Source organism: Onychostoma macrolepis, chromosome 06 (assembly GCF_012432095.1).
Source record: "Onychostoma macrolepis isolate SWU-2019 chromosome 06, ASM1243209v1, whole genome shotgun sequence".
In the NCBI taxonomy this organism is placed as follows: Eukaryota; Metazoa; Chordata; class Actinopteri; order Cypriniformes; family Cyprinidae; genus Onychostoma; species Onychostoma macrolepis.
In genome coordinates, this window is record NC_081160.1 from 8,666,564 (window position 1) to 8,687,957 (window position 21,394).

Here is a 21,394-nt window from a genome sequence, read left to right on the forward strand (position 1 = left end):
ATATTAATGCAGGTCTACTTTCTGTTGTTGTTTTAGGGGTGAGTTTAAACCATAGACTGTAAAAAAAAATGGACGTAGTGTCCGCCGCCATCTTGGAAGCGCGTCACCGCGCGTCACCCCCGGATAATCGAAAATGGGCAAAAAGGCGGGACGTGGGTGAAGCTGAGCTGAAACCATGCCCCTCTATAGTGACAGCAGTGCTGCCGTGCAAAAACAGAACACCATAACTTCGTTTTTGGTCGAAAATGAGTTATTGATCATTTTGGGACATTAATGACCTCCTTTATCATGTGTTTAAGTATCATGGAGAAAAGCCCCGGAGAAACCAAGGCAGAACACAGTATAACATCAGTTACCGCGCTTTGACTTTGTTTTGGAAAGCTCAGATAAGTTACAGTGCTCTGCATATGTTTGCATTCGTTCGTCAATACTGTGCCAGCCTGGAGTATACGGTATTCTGCCTTTGTTTTACTGTCCATTAAAGTCTACCGCGTTTATTGTGTACTTCTATATCTGTCCGCACTTCATTAGACAAACAAATGAGAGAGATCGCGATCTAACAAACTGCTCCATATAACAAAGCACTGTAAGCAATAACGATTAAAAAACATCTAATTGCCAGATTCCCAGTGTCCTACCTATAATTATTTTTTTTCTGTACAAATACAAATCATTAAAGCCAGTTTTCTAAGTTTCGCACTAGAGAGTTTCACACTCTGGAGCAGAGCTCGCGGCAGTCCACCTGTCACTCAAGTGGCCACGCCCTTAATTATGCAGAACTTTAAGGCTTAATATAATTTAAAGGGATGAGTTATAAAAAAATTCACCCCCCTCACAGTTGTCACGAAGGGCAAAATTAGCTATATAGACCAAAATATTTTTTTGTACCAGGCTGTAAACATGTTTTTTTCTGCTGTAAAGTTGGGCATTTTAACATGGGGAGTCAATGTGATTGACTCCCTTTTGGAGCCAGCCTCCAGCGGCCAGTTGATGAATTGCAGTTTTAGTCACTTCCGTGTTGGTTTCACTAGAGGGAGCGGGAGGTTGCCGCTTGGTTTAAACATGATTCTCCACAAATGTGCGCTGACACAGGCTTACAGTAAAAAAGTTTGTAGTGAAGCCCCGGGGACTTTACTGTGGTCACGTGACATCCGTTCAGCGGCGCGTGTAAAAGCCGGAGCGCGTCGTTCTCAGCAGAAGAGATGGCAGCACACACTCTGAAGATGACAGCATCTGTTCAGTTCATAAGAAAACTGCTTGGAAAAAGCAGCTGTGCGACAAGCAATCTGTTGAACACTGGACACAAAACACAGAAGAACACTACTGATTATAAAACAATCAGGAACAAAGATGGGAAAAGTCATAAAAGAAACGTAAGTGATTTTTTTTTTCTTATTTGCTTTATTTTTTGACATTTCTTTATTATGTTTGATATGAGTTGATATTTCTCTAGTATTTGATGGCCTATATAATATTTAGTAAGCTATGTAAATAAATAACATAAATACTAAATTGCTTATTTTAATAATTAATAATGTGGAATGTTATTTTGTAGGTAGTGCAATTCCAAGACAAGACAACGGAGCAGTACATACGGTAAAAAAATAAATAAATAAATAAAATAAAAAAATGTTATTAATTTGCATCTTATTAATCTTAAGCTTGTCAACCCACATGCACAACTCAAATTTGGTCTGACTTGCTCTTGCTCATGTCTCTTGGTTAACAGGAAAAGTGTCATTTTAAGAAGAAAAGAAAATGAAACTTTTGGGTTTGACATCCAGGTAACCTCATTATCCACTCACCCTCTCTCTCTCATACTTTTCTTATACTTTTTTTCTCCATTCATTCACGCATTACGCGCCTGCCTGAGGGCTTATTATCTGTCAGGGGATAATTGGATTTTGGATGATAAATTGATTGGGTCTTTACTCCCTGTCCGTAGACAAGCAGTGTTGAAAGAAGCATCAGTGCTGAGCAGGATTTGGGCTCATGTGTGTGTTGTGTGAAGGAGAACAGTCTGGCAGAGAGTAGTGGGTTAATGACAGGTGAGTTTTCAGGACACTTGCTCACCTTTGTCGAGCACCAGTGTCATTCATACTTATAAAATCTCTTTGTCTCTCATCTCAGGTGATGTTATTGTAACGGTCAACAGTGTGTACATTGCTGGATTCACTCATCAGCAAATCAAGGATCTGGTTCAAAAGTCCTCCACCTTAATGTAAGACTCAACACTATTGTCTATGTTACGTTTTATTAATATAAAGTTATACACTGTATTTTCAACGGGAAAAGAATATAAAAATGCTACAGTACAAACCTGTTAGTGTAAAATATATAATTGTTTGTGAGAAAAAAAAAATATGAATTGCAATTTAATTTATGGTTAAAGTCTAAATATTTAAAATTGCATTAGCTATAACAGGTCACTACATGTGTACACACACACACACACACACACAGTATTTTAATGTCATTTTTTAATGAGAAAAGTTGAAGTCACATTTTTATTTATGGTTAAAAGACATGTTCCCAGAAGTCCCTGAAAATCTGAATAAATAAGCTTTCCACGTATGGTTTATTAGGATCGGACAATATTTGGCAGAGATACAAATATTTGAAAATCTGAAATCTGAGGGTGCAAAAAAATCAAAATACTGAGAAAATCGCCTTTAAAGTTGTCTAAATCAAGTTCTTAGCAATGCATATTACTGATCAAAAAAATAAATTCATGGAACATGATCTTTACTTAATATCCTAATGATTTTTGGCATAAAAGAAAAATGGATAATTTTGACCCATACAATGTATTTTTGGCTATTGCTACAAATATACCCCAGCGACTTAAGACTGGTTTTGTGGTCCAGGGTCACATTTGATTATATTTCATTTAAAAATGTTTATACAGTTTTTATTGTACTGAAATATTTTTATAATATATATAATATAATATTTTCTGTCTTAATAAAGTATTAGTATTATTGTTATCATATAATAAGTTCAGTCAAAACCCTGTCTAACCATAGTTTTTGTTGCAAGTGCTGCTTGATCTAAATATAATATATTTTGTCTTGTCTTTTGTTGACTGTAGGATGGAGATTGTCAGAGGTGCTACAGAAAAGCAGAGACAATTGCTTAGCAAGCTTTATCTCCTGCAGGTGATTTTCTTCAAAATATTAAAAACAATTCTTATTAGCATCAGTCCCATTTTGTACCCTAATTATGTATCTTTATAACACTACATAATCATTCTTCTCCTGTTGTGCGTAACTTCTGTATCAGTAGATATTTACGGTAATGTTGTTGTATTGGGTAACTGTGTGAATCGTGAACAAAACCGGTTTCCTCATGCTTAACAGGTTTTTTTTTTCTCTGTGTTTCCCCCTCACATTTACACCAAACTACAGCAACAGTTTACAGAGAAATGCGAAGAGCTTCAGACACTCATTGCAGAGGAAGTGCGTCTGACAGGAGGTGTGTGTTAATATGTGTTTGTGTGTGAGAATGAGACAAGATGTGGATGATGAGAATAAGATGTGGGCATAAACTACCCACAAGAGAAACACATCATTTCCCCATAAAGCCACGCTCTGCCCTCAGGGTGCCAACAAAAGCATCAGAAGATCTGTGTGTGTGTGTGTGTGTGTGGGCGGCATGTGGGGAGTGTGCGTGCTTATATGTAGAAATTCTGCGTTTACAGGAAGAAACTTTGCTGACAATTCTTGATACTGTTCTGATATGAAACTACAAGAAGTCTAAACTGTAAAAAATGTTTTGTCAGGTCAAATAAAACGTGTTTCATGTAGTAACTAAATTAACTGGTTTATTCAAGTAAAATGTATTCAGAATGCCTATACCCAGTGATGCCTTAAAAGAACCATTTTTGGTTCCTTAGTGTGAAGAACATTTTAATAATTTAAAGGATCTTTTGCCATTATAAGGAAAGGTTCCATGGATGTTAAAGGTCCTTCGTGAAACAGATGACAATAAAGAAACTTTATTTTTTATGAGTGCATCAACAGTAACTTTTAAGGGATCAGCTGGTCCCATATGTTACATGTTACATATGTTACAAATTACATATGTATTACATATTGCATAGAACAGCATAATACTTTATAATGAATAATAATAATTTGCAATAAAAAAAAAAATAGAAAATAGCACTAAATTAAATATTTTCAGTTAAAATTGTTATTCATTTCAGTTATCTTCTATTATGTTAACACAAACACTTAAAACAATCTGTTCCTGTTTTCAGGTGCTGTGGAAAACATCCAGAAACTAAATGTCCTTCCTGCAGGATCTTCTGCTGACCTTTGCTGACAGCATGGACAGAGAGTTTTGTTCCAGTTCTAATACAATCAAACACACCTAATCAAAGTTGTGGGCTTTACTGGAAACTTACAGGTTTCTAAGAAGTAGATTGGGCATCCTGTGCTCCTGAAGCATTTTTAAATTTGTCCAGGAAAACAAATCCTGGCCGTATGCTCAAGGAGACCCCATAAGAGATCCTGTTCAGACAGCAGACTGCATATTTTCTGTATTTTTAAACTTAATGCTACATCGTGGTTTGAATTAGTGAATGAAAAGCTAAATATTGATGTACAGAGATGGAATTATTTAACTATTTATTTTAATCATACTGCTTTTTGTATTATCTATAGTATACTGTATTTGTGTATTTTACACTATTAAGCAGTCATTTTATTGTCAATTTGTCTAAATGTGTTTTGTGTATTTATGTACGGAGTTCTCTAATATTTATTCATTTCCATATTTATATAATGCCTCATTAATAAACTTTTACAACAAACTGATGTTTTGGAGCTTTGTAGCGCAGGCTAGTTCTGCTTGGGCGGTTTCTCACTATCTTGAATGTGGTTAGCATAAGTTGATTTGTCTGCTGTTTGCTTCTGCTGAACATGTAGGTTTCCCAGATATCATCTCAGTCAGTGGTAAAACACCAGATGCAGCTCTCATTCACCACATAGATAGGCCTGGAAGGAAATGACACGTCATTAACAGACAGTACATCCCCTATGAAAGACAAACCTTAGCGTTCTCATCACTTTTATAATACTTGATTAACAGTATATAATTGATGCCTCATTCTGTGTTCAACCTCTCCGAGACCTCATTTTTATGTTAAAAGACTTTGTAGAGTATCTTTACGGTATGTAGTGAATGACAGTCACACAAACTGACAATAAGATTTTGTTAATTTCTTAGATAACCCAGGGAATGTTCATCTAATCACAGATTATTACTGAAAGAGTTTTTGAAGTCTTGCTTATTATGCGTAAGATTTGAGTATCTAGTTATTTTGTTTATTCAAACACAGATTAATTGTTTAAATTTATAATGCAGTTTAACTTTAGAGTGCTTCTATATTGACATAAGTAGGACCTACACAGTAAAAAACGCAGTGTCAGTTTAACACTTAAAGTGTCAATTTTAACACTACTAAAGATCATATGTGGTCCCAATCTGTCTAGTGTTAAAAGTACACCATTCATAGTGTTGAATTTTTAGTGTTAATATAGCATCTTACAGTGTAGAAAAATTACACTCCTAGTGTGAATTGTTAAACTTGCAATTGTTGTTCAAATTTTACACTCTAGGTTATTTAACACCCCTGGTGTTGTTTTAAGTGTTATTAATAAAGTATTCTTTTCAGTGCAAAAATAAAAATGCTATTGTATGGTGTTAATGTACAAGATTAGACATAAAATCAAGAGTCTTCAGACAGATGTACAAATTCCAACGTTTATTTAACCAATGGGCAAAGTGGCAATTTTAAAGCATATACCAGATGCGTAGAGGTTAATTAGTCAGTCACATTCATTAAGTGTTGCACGGAAATATAAAATAGTTAATAAAACATGAACAAATATGACAGGTAGATTTGAACAAGATTGCAGCAAGATACTTGTCGACAGTTGTGTAGCATCCCATGAACGCTGTTCCTCGTTGTCCCATCAGCGAGCAGGTATGGCTGTGCGGTCTCTACAAGGTATTCTTCTTATTAGTGCCTGCAGATCAAAGACAAAAATAACAATTAAGGTCAGCTCTCCAATTGATTTTATTTTTATTAGTCTTTCATATACAACACATCTGGCAATATTTTGAGGCACACAATAGGTAGTGACAGAAATGTACCTTTTTGAAGATGTTTTTCAGCTTGATAGGAGGACATTTTTCCAGGTCCCTCGCAGCCTTGTGGTGATGGTGGAATCAAATGAAGGAGACAAATTGATGCAATGTCGCTGTCCCATTCTAAATAACAGATATGACAACTTCAGCAAAAAATGCATGAACACAGAATATAGATAATAAATGAATATAGATAATCTTATTCTGAAATATAGTCTAACCTTAAACATTGGTTTCATCCTCCTTTACAGGTGATTCCGAGGTCAATCGTGTCCTTGAAGGTCTTGGGAAAACCCAGGAACTTGGCTTCTTGGAAAATAAATAAATAAATACAAATAATGACAATATCTCTCTCAGGAACCATTCTGCTAAACTGATTGTGTAGTCACACATTGGCTCTGTTCACAGCTGGCATTAGCATGAATCTTGGGTGATGCACAAGTGAACAAGCACAAGACGCATATGGCCACATTCTTTTATTACAGGGTTAGTTCAAAAATGAAAATTCCATCGTTTACTCAACCAAGACTTTCGTTATCTTTGAAACACAATGGAAGATATTTTAATAGAATATAAGATTTCTGTCCCTTGATTGACGGTCCACACAACTACCACTTAGATAATTCATAAACTTCATAAAGACATCTAATCCATAAAGAGATCTAATCCATACGTATCATGTGGTTTAGTCCAAATTTTCCCTGATCAATGTTTAAATGTGAATTTTTTTTTTTTTTAATAATTCAATCTGTTCATTGTATAAAGCGATCGAGTCTCTTCAGAAAATTGTGACTAAACCGCTCGATTCATTTGGATTACTTTTATGATCTCTTTATGAACTTATGAACATCAAAGTGGTAGTTCTCAGGTTTCATTTAAAATATCTTCATTTGTGTTTTGAAAATGAATGAAAGTCTTGCAGGTTTGGAGTGACAGAGAGTGAGAAATGAGAAGTTTTTATGTGTTTTGATTATCTTAAATTAATAATTAGTAAATTCCAGGTGTGAACATAAGCAGATATTGTGTGGCTGCCCAGTTAAATTTTTATTTTTCATATTCGTTTGTGTGTTTAAAATTTTTACTGTACAAAGAATAACATAAATGACACAGACTCACAATTCTGGCTTCATCTTCAGCATTCTGCTCCTTTCTTGAAGGGCTTCCATCACTCAGTGTCATCAGACTCCCAGTTTGACTCCCATCTTATGAGAGGAGCTTCCTTCACTTGACACTGCAGACATCAGGGCCAATTCTATTGAAAAAGAATAATAAAAATAAAAAACACTTATTTTAGTAATTTAATTTACATTAGGACTGTAAATATGGTAAAATAATTGTGATTACCCCTAATTTTGAGTATGCTGAGAGCTGTCTATAATACAGGTGTCAAATCATAAACTTATTTTTATTTACATCCTTAATTCTGTTAAAGTTAATAGACACAAAACCTTGTGCAATATTCACATGGAGGCATTCCTGAAACAATTAAAGTATTTATTTAATCTGATTATTAAACATTTATATAATTTTAATGAGTAACATGAGTAATAAGGCATCTTAAAATGAACAGTGTACTACATTAAAATAAATGAACACGTTTAGAATTTATCTTACAATTAATTTATTATTTATAATGTGAAAAGAAAATACAGATAGATTCAAACATATCTTTCTAAATTAAAACTTAACTTTGTACATCTGGAAATATTTACGACATTATTTACCCAAAATAGCATTACGTATGAATTGATAAAGACTGGTTCTCTTTCATCATCTCGTGTTCGAGATCCACCTATGGGAAGGGCATCCGCCCCTGACCTCTGCAGAAGCATCCAAATGCACCAAGTCTGGCTTGACAGACAGGAGCGCGTGCCCAATACCAAGTAAGGACCCACCCCCTTACCTAACGCATAAAGGGACCTGCACGCGCTAGCCCTCCTCAGTTGATATTCGCTTCTCGCGACCTCTCGTTGTACAGCCTTACTGTGTTGCCTGACTTCACTAAACAGTCTACAGGAGGACATATCTCCGATCAGCCTCCGCAAGGCGTGATTTTCAGGCTATTACGGTTAGTCGCTGTTTGTTCCTTGGTTTGCAAGCCACCCACGCTCGCGACCTCTATTTTTCTCAGGCTGCCCGCCTGCTTTTACGCTTTCACCTCTTCAATTGATAAGGCTAAACCCTCAGCTCCTGCTAACCTTCGGACTCGCAGTCGCGTGCATGCCCTGCCGCCTGTGGTTCTCTCATCACCGCTAAGGATTCTCATCCTTTCTGCGTGGTGTGCATGGGATTTAAGCACGGAAGAAGCTCTTTCGCTCCCGGAAAACTGCAGCCATTGCTTCACTCTTCCGAAGAAGCTTCTGCGTCGTCGCCTACAGCGGGTGAAAGCGTCGCATCCCTGGGGGCCTCCCAGGGCATGCCTGCTCTCAGTTGGGCTGACCAGTCTGACGAGGGTTTACTCGAGGAAATCCTGCCCGGTATTTCCTCGCTGGAATATGAGCCACCCGGCTCAGGCGAGGATGAGGATGCTGCTTTACTCGAGAGCTCGGACGATGAGGATACCATTCCATCTGCCCAAGCTCCCCCGGTTAGTGGCTCTGCTGCGTTACCGCATGCCATCCTTCTCGAAGTGTGTGAGCGAGCGGCCGCTCGTCTCAATGTCGAATGGCCGGCTCTCCAGAACGCGGCCGACCAAGAGAGGGATGTATATGACGGTAAGCTCCTAGGCCCCCCACCCGGCCCTAGGAAACAGCTTTTGCCTGTACTTCCCGCCTGCGCGAAACATATGCGCCACTACTGGAAGGACCCGCTTGATCTTAAACACGGTTTAACGGGTCTAGAGGTTAAAGACATGGCATCGTGTGGTCTGGGTGACCCCCCCACCATCGAACCCTCGATTGCCAGACACCTTCACCCTTCCCAGGGAGGCCTACTGGCCCCCCCCCCAAGCCAGTCCTCCCAAATAAAATGGACCGCTTCTCAGCCTCTGTCTTCCAGGCTTCTTACAGGGCTGCCGCCTTGTCAGTTCGAGCTCTTAATGTTTCCTCCCTCCTCTCGGCCTACCAAGCTGAGCTGTTGGAGGATATGAGTAAACATCTAGAGAAGGGCTCCCCATCGCCTACGCTTTGGAAGGAGATTGTGACGGTTAATGACTTGGTCCTTCGCAACGCCCGTCAGGCCGTCCAAGCCGGCGGACGTTCTATGGCCCTCTCTGTTGTGGGAGAATGTGCTCTGTGGCTGAATCTCTCTGGTCTGCCCGACAGTGAGAAACGGCGTATAGCAGGAGCACCGGTGGAACCAGGCCAGGCTCTCTTCGGTCCCACGGTTGGCCTCATGCAACAGCGATGTGATGATAAGAAGAAAGAGGATGAGGCTTTTAAACTCTGCCTGCCTAGGAAGGCCACTCCACATCAGCCCCCCTCACGGCCCCCTCAGACCCCTGCGGGACGACCGTATCAGAACGTGGCCAGGCCCAAGGCTCGCAACAGGCCACCTAGCCAGCAGCCTAGCCAACAGCCCAACCAGCCGTCTAAACCTTGGGGTAAGATGTCTTTTGCTGCGGCCGCAGCTAAAAAAACCCCCAACTCTACCCCTTCGGATGGGAAGAGGAAGAGGCCTACCTGAGGTTCATTCTCAGGGGTCTCTCGGTCCAGGTTCTCAGGCTACCAGCCCATTGGACCCAAGTTTGAGTTTTTTTCCCCCTCCACCCAAGAAGAGGAAGTTCTCATCCTGAGGGCCCCCTTTCCCTCGTTCGGGTGCCCACCCTCAGTTCACTGTGAACAGGCCACAGGTTCAGATGCGGCCCACAGAAAATTTCCCCCCTCAGTTTCCAGTTTCAGAGCTGGCGGGAAATTCACTGATAAAAAGTGCTCATCCACTGTCACCTCACAGTTTGCACAAATCACCTCTCAAACACTCAATAAAGGCTTTGCCCCCTTTGTGTGTTCCCAAAATAAAACAAAAAATAAATCCAATAATGAGAGCGACCGCTCCTCAAAACACAGTTGCTTCTTAGGAAGCCAACTTGTCGCCCCTAAGTTGCCCACTAGATGGCGCCATTGTACCACAAATGAGCGATCCGGCAGTGTTAGCAGCCCAAAGCAATCCTCCGGTTTGTGTGGGGACTCTTGCGAGTCATGTAACTGCATGGCAGTCTGTGTTGGCCCCCGAATGGGTGATTCGCACAATAATGACGGGGTACAGGCTCCAGTTTGCCAGGAAACCCCCACGTTTCAACGGGGTTATCTCTTCTCACGCGGAAGAGAAATCCGCTCACATTCTGAAGGACGAAATCTCCTCTCTTCTCGAGAAGGGGGCGGTCTGCATGGTGCCCCAGCACTTGAGCAGACAGGGGTTTTACTCCCAGTATTTTCTGGTCCCCAAGAAGGATGGTGCTCTCCGTCCTATCTTGGATCTAAGAGTGTTGAACAAACATTTGAGGAAATACAACTTCAGAATGTTAACACACGGCTCTCTTCTACGTTCTATAAAAAAGAACGACTGGTTTACATCGGTCAATCTGAAAGATGCTTTCTTCCACATAAGCATTTATCCTCCGCACAGAAAATTCCTTCGTTTCGCCTACCAAGGCGTGTGTTACGAGTTCACAGTCCTTCCATTTGGGCTCTCCCTCAGTCCAAGGACTTTCTGTCTGTGCACGGAGGCGGGTTTGAACCCGCTAAGAACAGTGGGGCTCAAGATCCTGACTTACATAGACGATTGGCTGATTATAGCCGATTCAAGAGAGAAAGTGATGCAAAACACTGCCCGTGTGCTCGCTCACATCACAACGTTTGGCTTCAGGGTGAATGTGAGGAAAAGCAATTTCACTCCTGCGCAGAATGTGATTTTTCTAGGTCTGGAGCTGAATTCCATCTGTCTGGCACGCCTATCGCAAGAGCGCATTCTCTCCTTCGTGAACTGCCTCTCGAAGTTCAGGGAAGGTGCGAGAGTACAGTATCGCATGTGTCTCAGATTACAGGGTCTCATGGCTGCGGCTATCCATGTCCTGCCTCTGGGCCTTCTGAGAATGAGGGCGTTCATGAAGTGGGTTTTATCCCTTCATCTCAGCCCATTATGCGATCTTTGCCGCTCAGTCACAGTGACGCGCTCCTGCACAGCAGCGCTGCGCCACTGGAGGAAGGCAGAGTTTTACGCGCATGGGGCCCCCCTGGGGGCCATTATGTTGCGGAAAGTGGTAACGACAGACGCATCCTTGACAGGATGGGGAGCTACCCAGGAGGGCAGAACAGTGAACGGTGTGTGGCCAAGCACACTCCACTTAGCCCATATAAATTATTTGGAGCTCCTTACTGTTTGGAAGGCTCTGAATCATTTCCTGCCCCGCTTGCGCGGTCATCATGTGCTAGTGCGTTGCGACAACACCACAGCCGTAGCACATATCAACCGCCAGGGAGGGATGCGCTCCTCCAAGCTTCATGCTCTAGCTCACAGGCTGTTAGTGTGGAGCAGGCGGCACTTTCTGTCGTTACGGGCGACCCATGTCCCGGGCGTCCTGAACAGGGGAGCAGATCTGCTGTCGAGGGGGAACCCACTTTACGGAGACTGGTGCCTCCACCCTCAGATAGTGAGTCTGCTGTGGAAGAGATTCGGTCAGGCAGCCGTCGATCTCTTCGCCTCGCGCGAAAACACCCATTGTCCTATGTTCTTCTCGCTACGGGACGAGAATGCCCCTCTCGGCGTGGACGCACTGGCCCACCCATGGCCCGACGCCCTGCTGTATGCATTTCCTCCTCTTTGTCTGATAATGCCAACACTGGTCAGGGTGAGAGAACAGAAATTGACTCTGATTTTAATCGCACCCAGATGGCCCAAGGCTCCTTGGCTGGCAGAGATAATTTCTCTTCTGTACGCTCAGCCATGGCACCTCCCATCGCGTACGGACCTCCTGTCCCAGGCGAACGGGGAAAGTTTGGCCCGTGAAAGGACAAACTTAAATACATTGGGTCTTCCCCCTCGTGTCATTGCCACTATTCAGAATGCTAGAGCTTCTTCTACACGATCCCTTTATGATCGCAAGTGGCGTGTGTTCGAGGAATGGTGTGAAGAGCGTCAGCTGATTTCATATCAGTGCTCAGTCTCTGATATTTTGGGGTTTTTGCAAGACCTCATTGATGGTGGGAAGTCTTTTTCCACTGTTAAGGTCTACGTAGCGGCTATCGCTGCATGTCACATCGGATTTGATGGCACTACGGTGGGGCAACACCCCCTTATTCGTAGGTTTATGAAGGGCGCCCGCCGTTCCCTTCTGGTCACTAGAAGAGCAGTCCCGGAATGGGACCTCTCCATGGTACTGGAGGCATTGTCTCAAAAACCTTTTGAGCCCCTGGCGGATATCTCCCTTAAGCTTTTATCTTTCAAGACAGCTCTGCTCCTGGCCCTGGCTTCCGCCAAAAGTGTCAGTGAATTGCATGCATTTTCCGTTCATCCCTCGTGCACTAAATTCTCTCTCAGTGGAGGCAGGGTTTTCCTAAGGCCCAACCCGGCCTTTATGCCTAAATGCTTTCCAGCATTCACCTGTGAGGTGATTGAGCTGTCTGCCTTTCATCCTCCCCCTTTCTCTTCTGAAGAGGATCGGAGGCTAAATGCTTTGTGTCCTGTTCGTGCCCTTGGGGTTTACATCGATAGGACTAGCCCTTTCAGAAAAAGCGACCAGCTCTTTATTTCTTGGGCCCCCCCGAACACGGGGAATTCCATTTCTAAGCAGCGCCTCTCTCACTGGCTCGTAGGAGCTATCTCATTGGCGTACGAGTCTAGGGGAGTGCGGCCGCCAGGGGGTCTCAGAGCTCATTCCACGAGAGGCATGGCTGCCTTTTGGGCCCTGTTTAAAGGGGTTTCCTTGCAGGACATTTGTGCCGCTGCAAGCTGGGCCTCTCCACATACGTTTGTCAGATACTACCGGCTTGATGTTACCCAGACCCCGGTAGCTCATTCTGTCTTAGGTGTGGGTTCTTCGTAGCCTTGTGCGGTTACACCCGTCTCACCTTTTGGCTGTCCATATCTCCCATAGGTGGATCTCGAACACGAGATTATGAAAGAGAACAATAGGTTACTGTTCGTAACCCCGGTTCTCTGAAACATCGAGTGGAGAGATCCACCAAGTTTGCCCCGCTTGCTGCACGAGAAGCGAATATCAACTGAGGAGGGGTAGCGCGTGCAGGTCCCTTTATGTGTTAGGTAAGGGGGTGGGTCCTTACTTGGTATTGGGCACGCGCTCCTGTCTGTCAAGCCAGACTTGGTGCAATTGGATGCTTCTGCAGAGGTCAGGGGATGCCCTTCCCATAGGTGGATCTCTCCACTCGATGTTTCAGAGAACCGGGGTTACGAACAGTAACCTATTGTTTCAAGCATGCTCTGCATGGACACTGAAGGAAATTGAAAGACTGACGGATTTAAGTTTTTAAACGCGCTCTAATGTCACAGTTTTGCTTTAGATAACGCTAATTAAATGACTGGTAAATGTTCCGCGTTACACAGCTCCGTCTGCAGAAATACTTTACGCGACGCGACACTTCAACACGGTGTTATGCGTCACAAAAACGAAATTGTCAGCGCGTAAATGTTTAACAGTCCCACTATTACCGTTTCAAAGCACTCAATGCTTTGAAAAACAAATATAAATTTACCATTTGATGAATTCTCTCCTCTGAGTAGAAAACCGCCCAAATGTGGCTGCTTCAGACTTGTAGTAAAACCAGGCCTCGGCGGGAATGAAGGAGAGAGGATCTGTCAACGAACCAAAATGAAAGAAGCTAAAAGTATATATATATATATATATATATATATATATATATATACACACACACAGAAGAGTGAAAGTTTCTGAGGCCGTTTTCATTTCCTGAAATAAGGTGATTTATATATATAAAACATAAATTGTAAACACATTACAAAAATTACTTTACACATAAAATCACCTTATTTCAGGAAATGAAAACGGCCTCAGAAACTTTCACTCTTCTGTAGGGTAAAGTTGCATCTGTACACCTCACGAACATAACACTGTAAACCTGACAAAAAGACTCGCAGTTAGTAATTTCTAAATGTGTTCACCACCAATCATATTTTGAATAAAATTTTCAACAAAAAGTATTTCTTCCGTGTAATTTTCTAAAGAGAAAAGCAATCCAATTTACCGTCTCGGTCGCCTGAAGATAAAATGGCGTCGTCGCTTTGTGAGGCAGCGGTGCATGAGGGGCGGAGTCAGATCAATTCGGCGGGTTTTTTTTACACTTTCAGTGTAAAAGTGAAATTACATAAATATTACACCGTGTGACAACACTGAACACGATTGTTAATTCAACTCTTTGGGAATAGTTTAAGGCGAGACACTGCAGGTGAATAGGGTACAATTTTTTACTAATAGTTATCACTTTACTTACCTAGTTGATTGATTACATTCATAATTGCAAACATTTTTTGTATTACAAGTTTTCTAAAATGTTAGGTTTAAATATGCAAATGAGGCATTATTTAATGAAATATGCACTCATTTGCATACATTTCTAGTACAAAAATCTAAACACTGGATTAAGTCAGTTTCAAAATTCTTGTTTAATTTTTTTGACATATTACAGTCAAAAGTTTTTACAGAGGGAATTTTGGGTATCTCATTTTGTCACTCCATAATTCAGAAAATACTTAGAACAAACAGAAAACACTATATTTTGACAATTTTGGGGGGATTAAAATGTTGTATATAATCAAGCAAATTATATATGAACAAATCCCTCTGTAAAAACCTTCAGGATATAGACAGGAATAAAAATGTAAAGTTTGGTGTGTGTAAGTGCTACTGAAGTGCAGATTTATGGCTCAGTGTAGGAGAAAAAACTCATTTTGAGAAAACGGCCTTTAAAAATATGTATTGTAATTGAAATCTATTGACACAAATAGATAAAGTGCTATAAAAGAAACACTTAACAGTGTCTTTTGGATGTTTTCGTTCTACTAGTCTGAAAAACACTTTATGAAAAACCAAAAAGCCCAAAATCTCAAAATTGACAGGTGCATGAAAAAACAGTGTTTTTGCCTGCAGTGTCTCCCCTTAACACTGCAAATATTACACTGCTGATTTAACTGTGTATATATGATTGTTATAAGTCATTTCATAATTACTTTTAGTGGTTTACTCAAATATGGTTAAAGTGTACTGCTGAATGTACCAACAAGCATTTATAGTAAAATAAAATAGATGTAATTTCTATTGAAATGTGTATGTCATGTATTCAAATATATTTGTAATTAATGAAAATATGTAACTTTAAATGTAATATCAAGTAACACTAATTATAATTGAGTAGTCAAGACATCAAATTCAGTGTTCTCCTTTAAAGCACAACAAAACATAATGATTTAACTTTTAATTTTGCTTTATTACAATGTGCCCTTTTTAAAGGGGATAAACATGAAAGTTTTCTCTCTTTAAAGGGGTCATATAATGCCATTTTTGTACAAGCTAATATGATTCTTTAGGGTCTAAATTGAAAGTTTGTAATATACTTTAATTAAAAATTCTCATTAGTATTGTAAGAAAACACTCATTTTACCTGCTCAAAAACAGCTCTGTTTTCAGCACACGGTTTTAGTGCGTGTGTTTTGAAATGCTAATGAGCTTTGCTCGCCCCGCCCCTCTGTTCTGTGGGGCGTTTTTACATTACATTTACATTACATTATGCATTTAGCAGACGCTTTTATCCAAAGCGACTTACATTGCATTCAAGTTACAGTTTTTACATTTTATCAGCTCTTGCTTTCCCTGGGAATTGAATCCATGATCTTGGCGTTGCTAGCGCCATGCTCTACTATTTGAGCTACAGGAAAGCACACAACACACGTGGAGTGTTGCCTTGACAACAGTTGAGGGTAAGATGTGCTTGCCTATACAAAAGTAAATATGTGATCAGATAACATAACTTATTCTGGCATAATATTGAAAAATATCAATTAGAGTATTTATAGTCTTGGATCATATGCATTTGCAGGATGTAAACAGTATTTTGCAGGTATTATGTTACCATTAATTTTCATGCAGTTATAACTGTTTTTATTTATTTACATTTACATTACTTCTTAACAGACACCGTTATAAACCATCTACAAAAGTAAGCTTAGTGTAGTGTTATAATGTTAACTTTAATATCTGCGTACACAGTTTGTAATAACACTTTATGAAAAACCAAAAAGCCCAAAATCTCAAAATTGACAGGTGCATGAAAAACAGTGTTTTTGCCTGCAGTGTCTCCCATAACACTGCAAATATTACACTGCTGATTTAACTGTGTATATATGATTGTTATAAGTCATTTCATAATTACTTTTAGTGGTTTACTCAAATATGGTTAAAGTGTACTGCTGAATGTACCAACAAGCATTTATAGTAAAATAAAATAGATGTAATTTCTATTGAAATGTGTATGTCATGTATTCAAATATATTTGTAATTAATGAAAATATGTAACTTTAAATGTAATATCAAGTAACACTAATTATAATTGAGTAGTCAAGACATCAAATTCAGTGTTCTCCTTTAAAGCACAACAAAACATAATGATTTAACTTTTAATTTTGCTTTATTACAATGTGCCCTTTTTAAAGGGGATAAACATGAAAGTTTTCTCTCTTTAAATTCATTTATGTGCCCTTTTATTTCAAAAACACTATATTATCTGCAAGGTTTTTAAAATATATTTTTTAAGAATTAAAGTATACTTTATACTTATTATAAACTTATATAAAGTACACTACAAGCGCACATTCAGTACAATTAAGCACACTTCTTTTTCACAAGGAAAATAGACACCTGCTTCCCACAAACAGGAGGCTGACTATTTGCCATCTCCAAAAATGTTGGACTGTGAAAATACAATATCTACTTGACAGAAAGCCTGTTATCCTTATGTAAGTCTTGGAAAGCAAAACTTTGCTGTACACTGTAAAAAGTGATAAGTTGACTTAACTTAAAAAAATAGAGGAAACCCGTTGCCTTAAAATTTTTAAGTAAATGATAATTAAAAAAAAATAAGTTAATTGAATTGTCAAGTTCACTTAACTTTTTCTTTTTAATTATTATGTACTTAATAATTTTAAGGCAACGGGTTTCCTAATTTTTTTAAAGTTAAGTCAACTTACACTTTTTACAGTGTAGAAGAAAGCCAAGACATCTCATATCTTCAAAATATTTGAATGTCCCCAGAAAGAATCTGGTGCCACTTTTCGAACTGAATGTCCTCTCTTTACAAATGGGCCCATAAATCCCACAATCCCATGCTCACATCCAGATTTAGACGTCAATCAACACTGTTCTCCAAGCTTCGCCACTGGGAATAAGAATGAGGCTGCGTCACCCAATGCCAGTAGATTTCACTGAGGGAGGGACACAGGCACAGCCATGCACAGACTGCTCACCACAAGAGACTACTTCTGAGCATCCTTCTCCTTCAAGGTCTCCTCTCCTTCCCAAGCCACAGGAACCAGAGTCAAGAACAAGAACAAGGTAAGATGAGTTATTGAGGGAGTGCAGTGAGGTTTTAGGGTTTGCGTCAGTGTGGTGATTGGTTTCTGCGTTTGTACTAACAATGCAAATCTCCTCCATTGACTAGTCATATTCTGATGAAGGTATAACTTTTCGCATTTAGGTGGTTTGGTTTCTTCTTCTTCTTTTGGCTTCTTCAATGTGCTTAAATTGTGTTATATTGAGGAAAAACAAATTTTGGTTAGATAAATGATACAACCATGAAGAGAACAGCAATGATACTTTCAAAATGTAAGTTGGAAGATGTCTAGACATCGTTGCTTGGACGGATATTCTTGCTTTTCTGTATTTATGCAACCGTACAATTTCCCATTTATGGCACGTTATGTAAGGCCTCTCATTGTTGAAACATACAGGAAGAATTGTGTACTTGCAATTCTCATTCCAGCAGTTGGTCACTTTGTTTAGTCAAATCAAATTAAAATTCCTCAAAACAACTTTGCATCTTTTGCCAAGTCTCATCCTATCCTTTCGAGAACTTACCAAAAGTCTTTTCCTAATTTGGACGTGACAAACCACAGTGTTGATTGAAAGCACTGTCATCTGAATACCATATTAGGTAAATTTGTAAATGATCATATTAATACAGAAACCAATCATTACTGACATCTTACATCTTGTTACATGTTTGGTTTGAACATTTGTTGGTTTTGGGGTAAATGGACTGGAATTCAAATTGAAAAATGGTCCCTTTTTCTTTATAAATTTACAACTGCTGAAATCTCAGGACAGGAAGTGACATCAATGGAGCAGAACTTCAAGGACACATTGGAAGCTGAGAAAAAGCAAATGAATGGTCAAACAGAAGAAGCACCTCAAGAAACGACGACACCCGAAGAGTCAGTGAATACAAGTGAGAATAATTCAGATACAAATGAACAAGAAAAAAGTGAAAACAATGCAGAAAAGAATGAAGAAGAAAAAAGTGTGAGTAATGGAGATGAAGAGGAAAATACAAATGAAGAAGAGGACGAAAAAGATGAAGAGGAGGATGAACTGGGAGATGGTTTCCAGCCTTCGGTTGAGATGTCAATCCATCTATTTGAAAAGGACAAAGGGGAAATCAACCGCCCTAGTAGCAGGTACAACACTGTCAGCTACAGGAAGATTAAGAGAGGAAACACAAAGCAGAGAATAGATGAGTTTGAGTCCATACTGGATGTATAACAGTGAATGTTTTCATGTGGTTCCTTCAAAAGGATGTGATTGTTAAACTTCTTCATAGTTAAAAGGCTTAACACATGCTCACACACAATCACATGAACAGTATTTTCTGACAGCTTAATTGTTAAAAGCCTATATCACATTTTTGTAGAGATCAGTAGTTGTAGAAATCACATTGTTTAGAAGCGACAAGCCTCATCTCTGATTGATTTAAAGTAACCCCTCATTTAGCAGCGAGCCAGAAAAACAACATTTATTTGTCTACAAACTAGATTTTTCATTCATGAATGCTCCTTCAAATAACACGCAGTCTGTCTAACTAACGCAGGCCTGATCTCTATTTACATTTATGCATTTAGCAGACGCTAAAAGCGACTTACAGTGCATTCAGGCTATACATTTTTTTTGTATCATATGTGTTTCCTGGGAATTGAACCCACGACCTTTTGCGCTGCTAACGCAATGCTCTACCACTGTGGCTTGTGTAAGTAGTGAAACCAGAATTGTCTAAGTAGTTGCCAAATCACCATTAATGAATTACTGGGAGAGCTTGAAGTTACAGTAAGCATACAGTATGAAGGGCATTATTGTATTCCTGTTTAAAATTCGAATTCTAATGTAATTTTCTAATGTCGTGTTTATGGTTTCATGGCTTTGTAAAACATGCTCACACATTTTAAAACACAGAAATAGACATAATAGCAGTTCATTTTTTCCATATTCAGATTTGTATATGTAATGTATGCATACTGTGATTATATCTTTGGACAATTAGTAGTTTTCATTGTTTTCTATAATGACTTAATGTTACTTGATATCTGCCATACTAGAAACTGCATTCATGTAATCTGTAATAGTTGTTGCATTCATGTTAAAGTTGTTATGGCATTCTTTTTCTCTGACTACACAAAATTATTTTTATTTTACTTTTTTTTTTCATCTGTTTAAATTGGCTTAAATTGACTGTAAATATATTTACATTTTAACCAAGTTGAGGCAACACATTAAAATGTTTTTATAACATAATATAATATAAACATATTTCCTCACCACTAGATGGCAACATTGTTTTGTCTTGATATAAAAGATGAGGAAAGCGGTTTGCACGAGGTGTCTCTGTCTACTTTCACAAACTACGTTTCTGTTAATGGGTAACAACGTCTTCATTTGAATTTTGAAAATTATCCGTGATCACATGTATTTTTCTAAGCAAAATCCTGACTGTTATGCGTTCTGTTATGCTTAGTTGTAGAATTAAAACATTCATCATCAACTAAAGAAAATAAATAGAGATGGATGATTTAAAACAAATCATCTTGGCAACCCTTTATAAACCAGTCTAATATAAAACCAGAATAAAACGACAACTTGGATAATAAAATCAAACTCTGACACGACGAAGGAAGACCAACAAATTGTTTACCGTTGTTTAACTAATCATTTTTATGTGGCATCTAATGTATGTATAATCAATGTAATGAGATATTTACTGCAGTAATTAGTTTAATTTGGGTGTTTATGAACCGACGGACTCTTTTATTCATGTCTTTGTGTTTCTGGCCTCTCTCTAATGGCTCATTGGGAGTCTGTGTGGGTTTGGTGTTGTTTCCTCTGTTAGCTTTATAAATGCTTGAACTTTACATTACAAATATCACTAATTGCTTTTTATTTGAAGGCAGTTTATGAATATCACTTCCATTTCTCCAGCCACATCACCTGCTGCTGACTGATTGTAAAGTACTACAGGTTACATTAATGTTTTCATAATTCTGCTGGAGGTTTATTTAGGCAAAACGAGACTGGGCTTTTGGCCTGGCTTGTTTAAGTCAGGTCCGGGCCTCATTTGAATGGTGACAAATGTCATGCTGCCATGGCAACGGGAGGTTTGTGACTGTTGTGGTGCAGCCTCCCTGGGTTGGGGGTCGGAAGGCACTTCCTGGGCAACACACGTCCCCCGTGGTTTAGGCTCGTAGTTGACCTTTCCTGACAGAGCAGTGCGGCTTTTCGTTCTCCCTTTCTCTATCCCTTTTCTACTGTTTCCACTTTCTTTCTGGTTTTGTCGCTCTCACTCTTTCTGTCTGCCCAGAGAGCAGGTTGCATCACGGTGGGCTGAAATGCCACGATTGGCCCGGGGCTTTTACGCAGCTCTTTCTGGCTTCCTCTGGCTCTCTTTGCCTGTTTGAGGCATGTTTACGCAGTAAGGACCATGTGCTTGCTTGTCTGCTAGTTTTGTGTCAGATAAAAAGAAACAAGCTTCTCATGGGTTGCAACTTTTGAAGTACGACGTATTACACTCAAATATTTGGATACTGAAGCCACACTGAAATGTGTAAACATTTTATTGGATTAAACAGCATAACAAAACATCAAACCAAGTAGCATTTATTTATTAAAAAAACACAACACACCCTTATCAAGCACAAGCAAAAAAAATTTTATTAAACAAATATATAAAACAATATATACTGCCCTATGGAAATAAAATGTCCGTTGTTATTGTGACTAAAACTAAAACTATAA

At 39.4% G+C, this 21,394-nt stretch overlaps 2 protein-coding genes and 1 pseudogene across 2 annotated transcripts; all 3 read left to right on the forward strand.

Moving 5' to 3' along the window:
* The first annotated feature begins 996 nt into the window (after nucleotides 1-996).
* Nucleotides 997-4,931, forward strand: si:dkey-276j7.2 (cytohesin-interacting protein). Its single transcript, XM_058779264.1, has 8 exons — nucleotides 997-1,373; nucleotides 1,556-1,596; nucleotides 1,730-1,784; nucleotides 1,946-2,048; nucleotides 2,131-2,221; nucleotides 3,092-3,158; nucleotides 3,408-3,474; nucleotides 4,262-4,931. The coding sequence occupies exons 1-8, from the start codon at nucleotides 1,203-1,205 to the stop codon at nucleotides 4,324-4,326; spliced, it is 660 nt and encodes a 219-aa protein (XP_058635247.1). The 5' UTR covers nucleotides 997-1,202; the 3' UTR covers nucleotides 4,327-4,931.
* Nucleotides 4,932-10,345: 5,414 nt separating this feature from the next.
* On the forward strand, nucleotides 10,346-13,252 carry LOC131542295 (uncharacterized; annotated as a pseudogene).
* A 4,301-nt stretch (nucleotides 13,253-17,553) lies between these two features.
* On the forward strand, nucleotides 17,554-20,395 carry LOC131542771 (ermin-like). The gene is made up of 2 exons (XM_058779759.1): nucleotides 17,554-17,671; nucleotides 18,438-20,395. The coding sequence occupies exon 2, from the start codon at nucleotides 18,455-18,457 to the stop codon at nucleotides 18,875-18,877; it is 423 nt and encodes a 140-aa protein (XP_058635742.1). The 5' UTR covers nucleotides 17,554-17,671; nucleotides 18,438-18,454; the 3' UTR covers nucleotides 18,878-20,395.
* The last annotated feature ends 999 nt before the right edge of the window (nucleotides 20,396-21,394 follow it).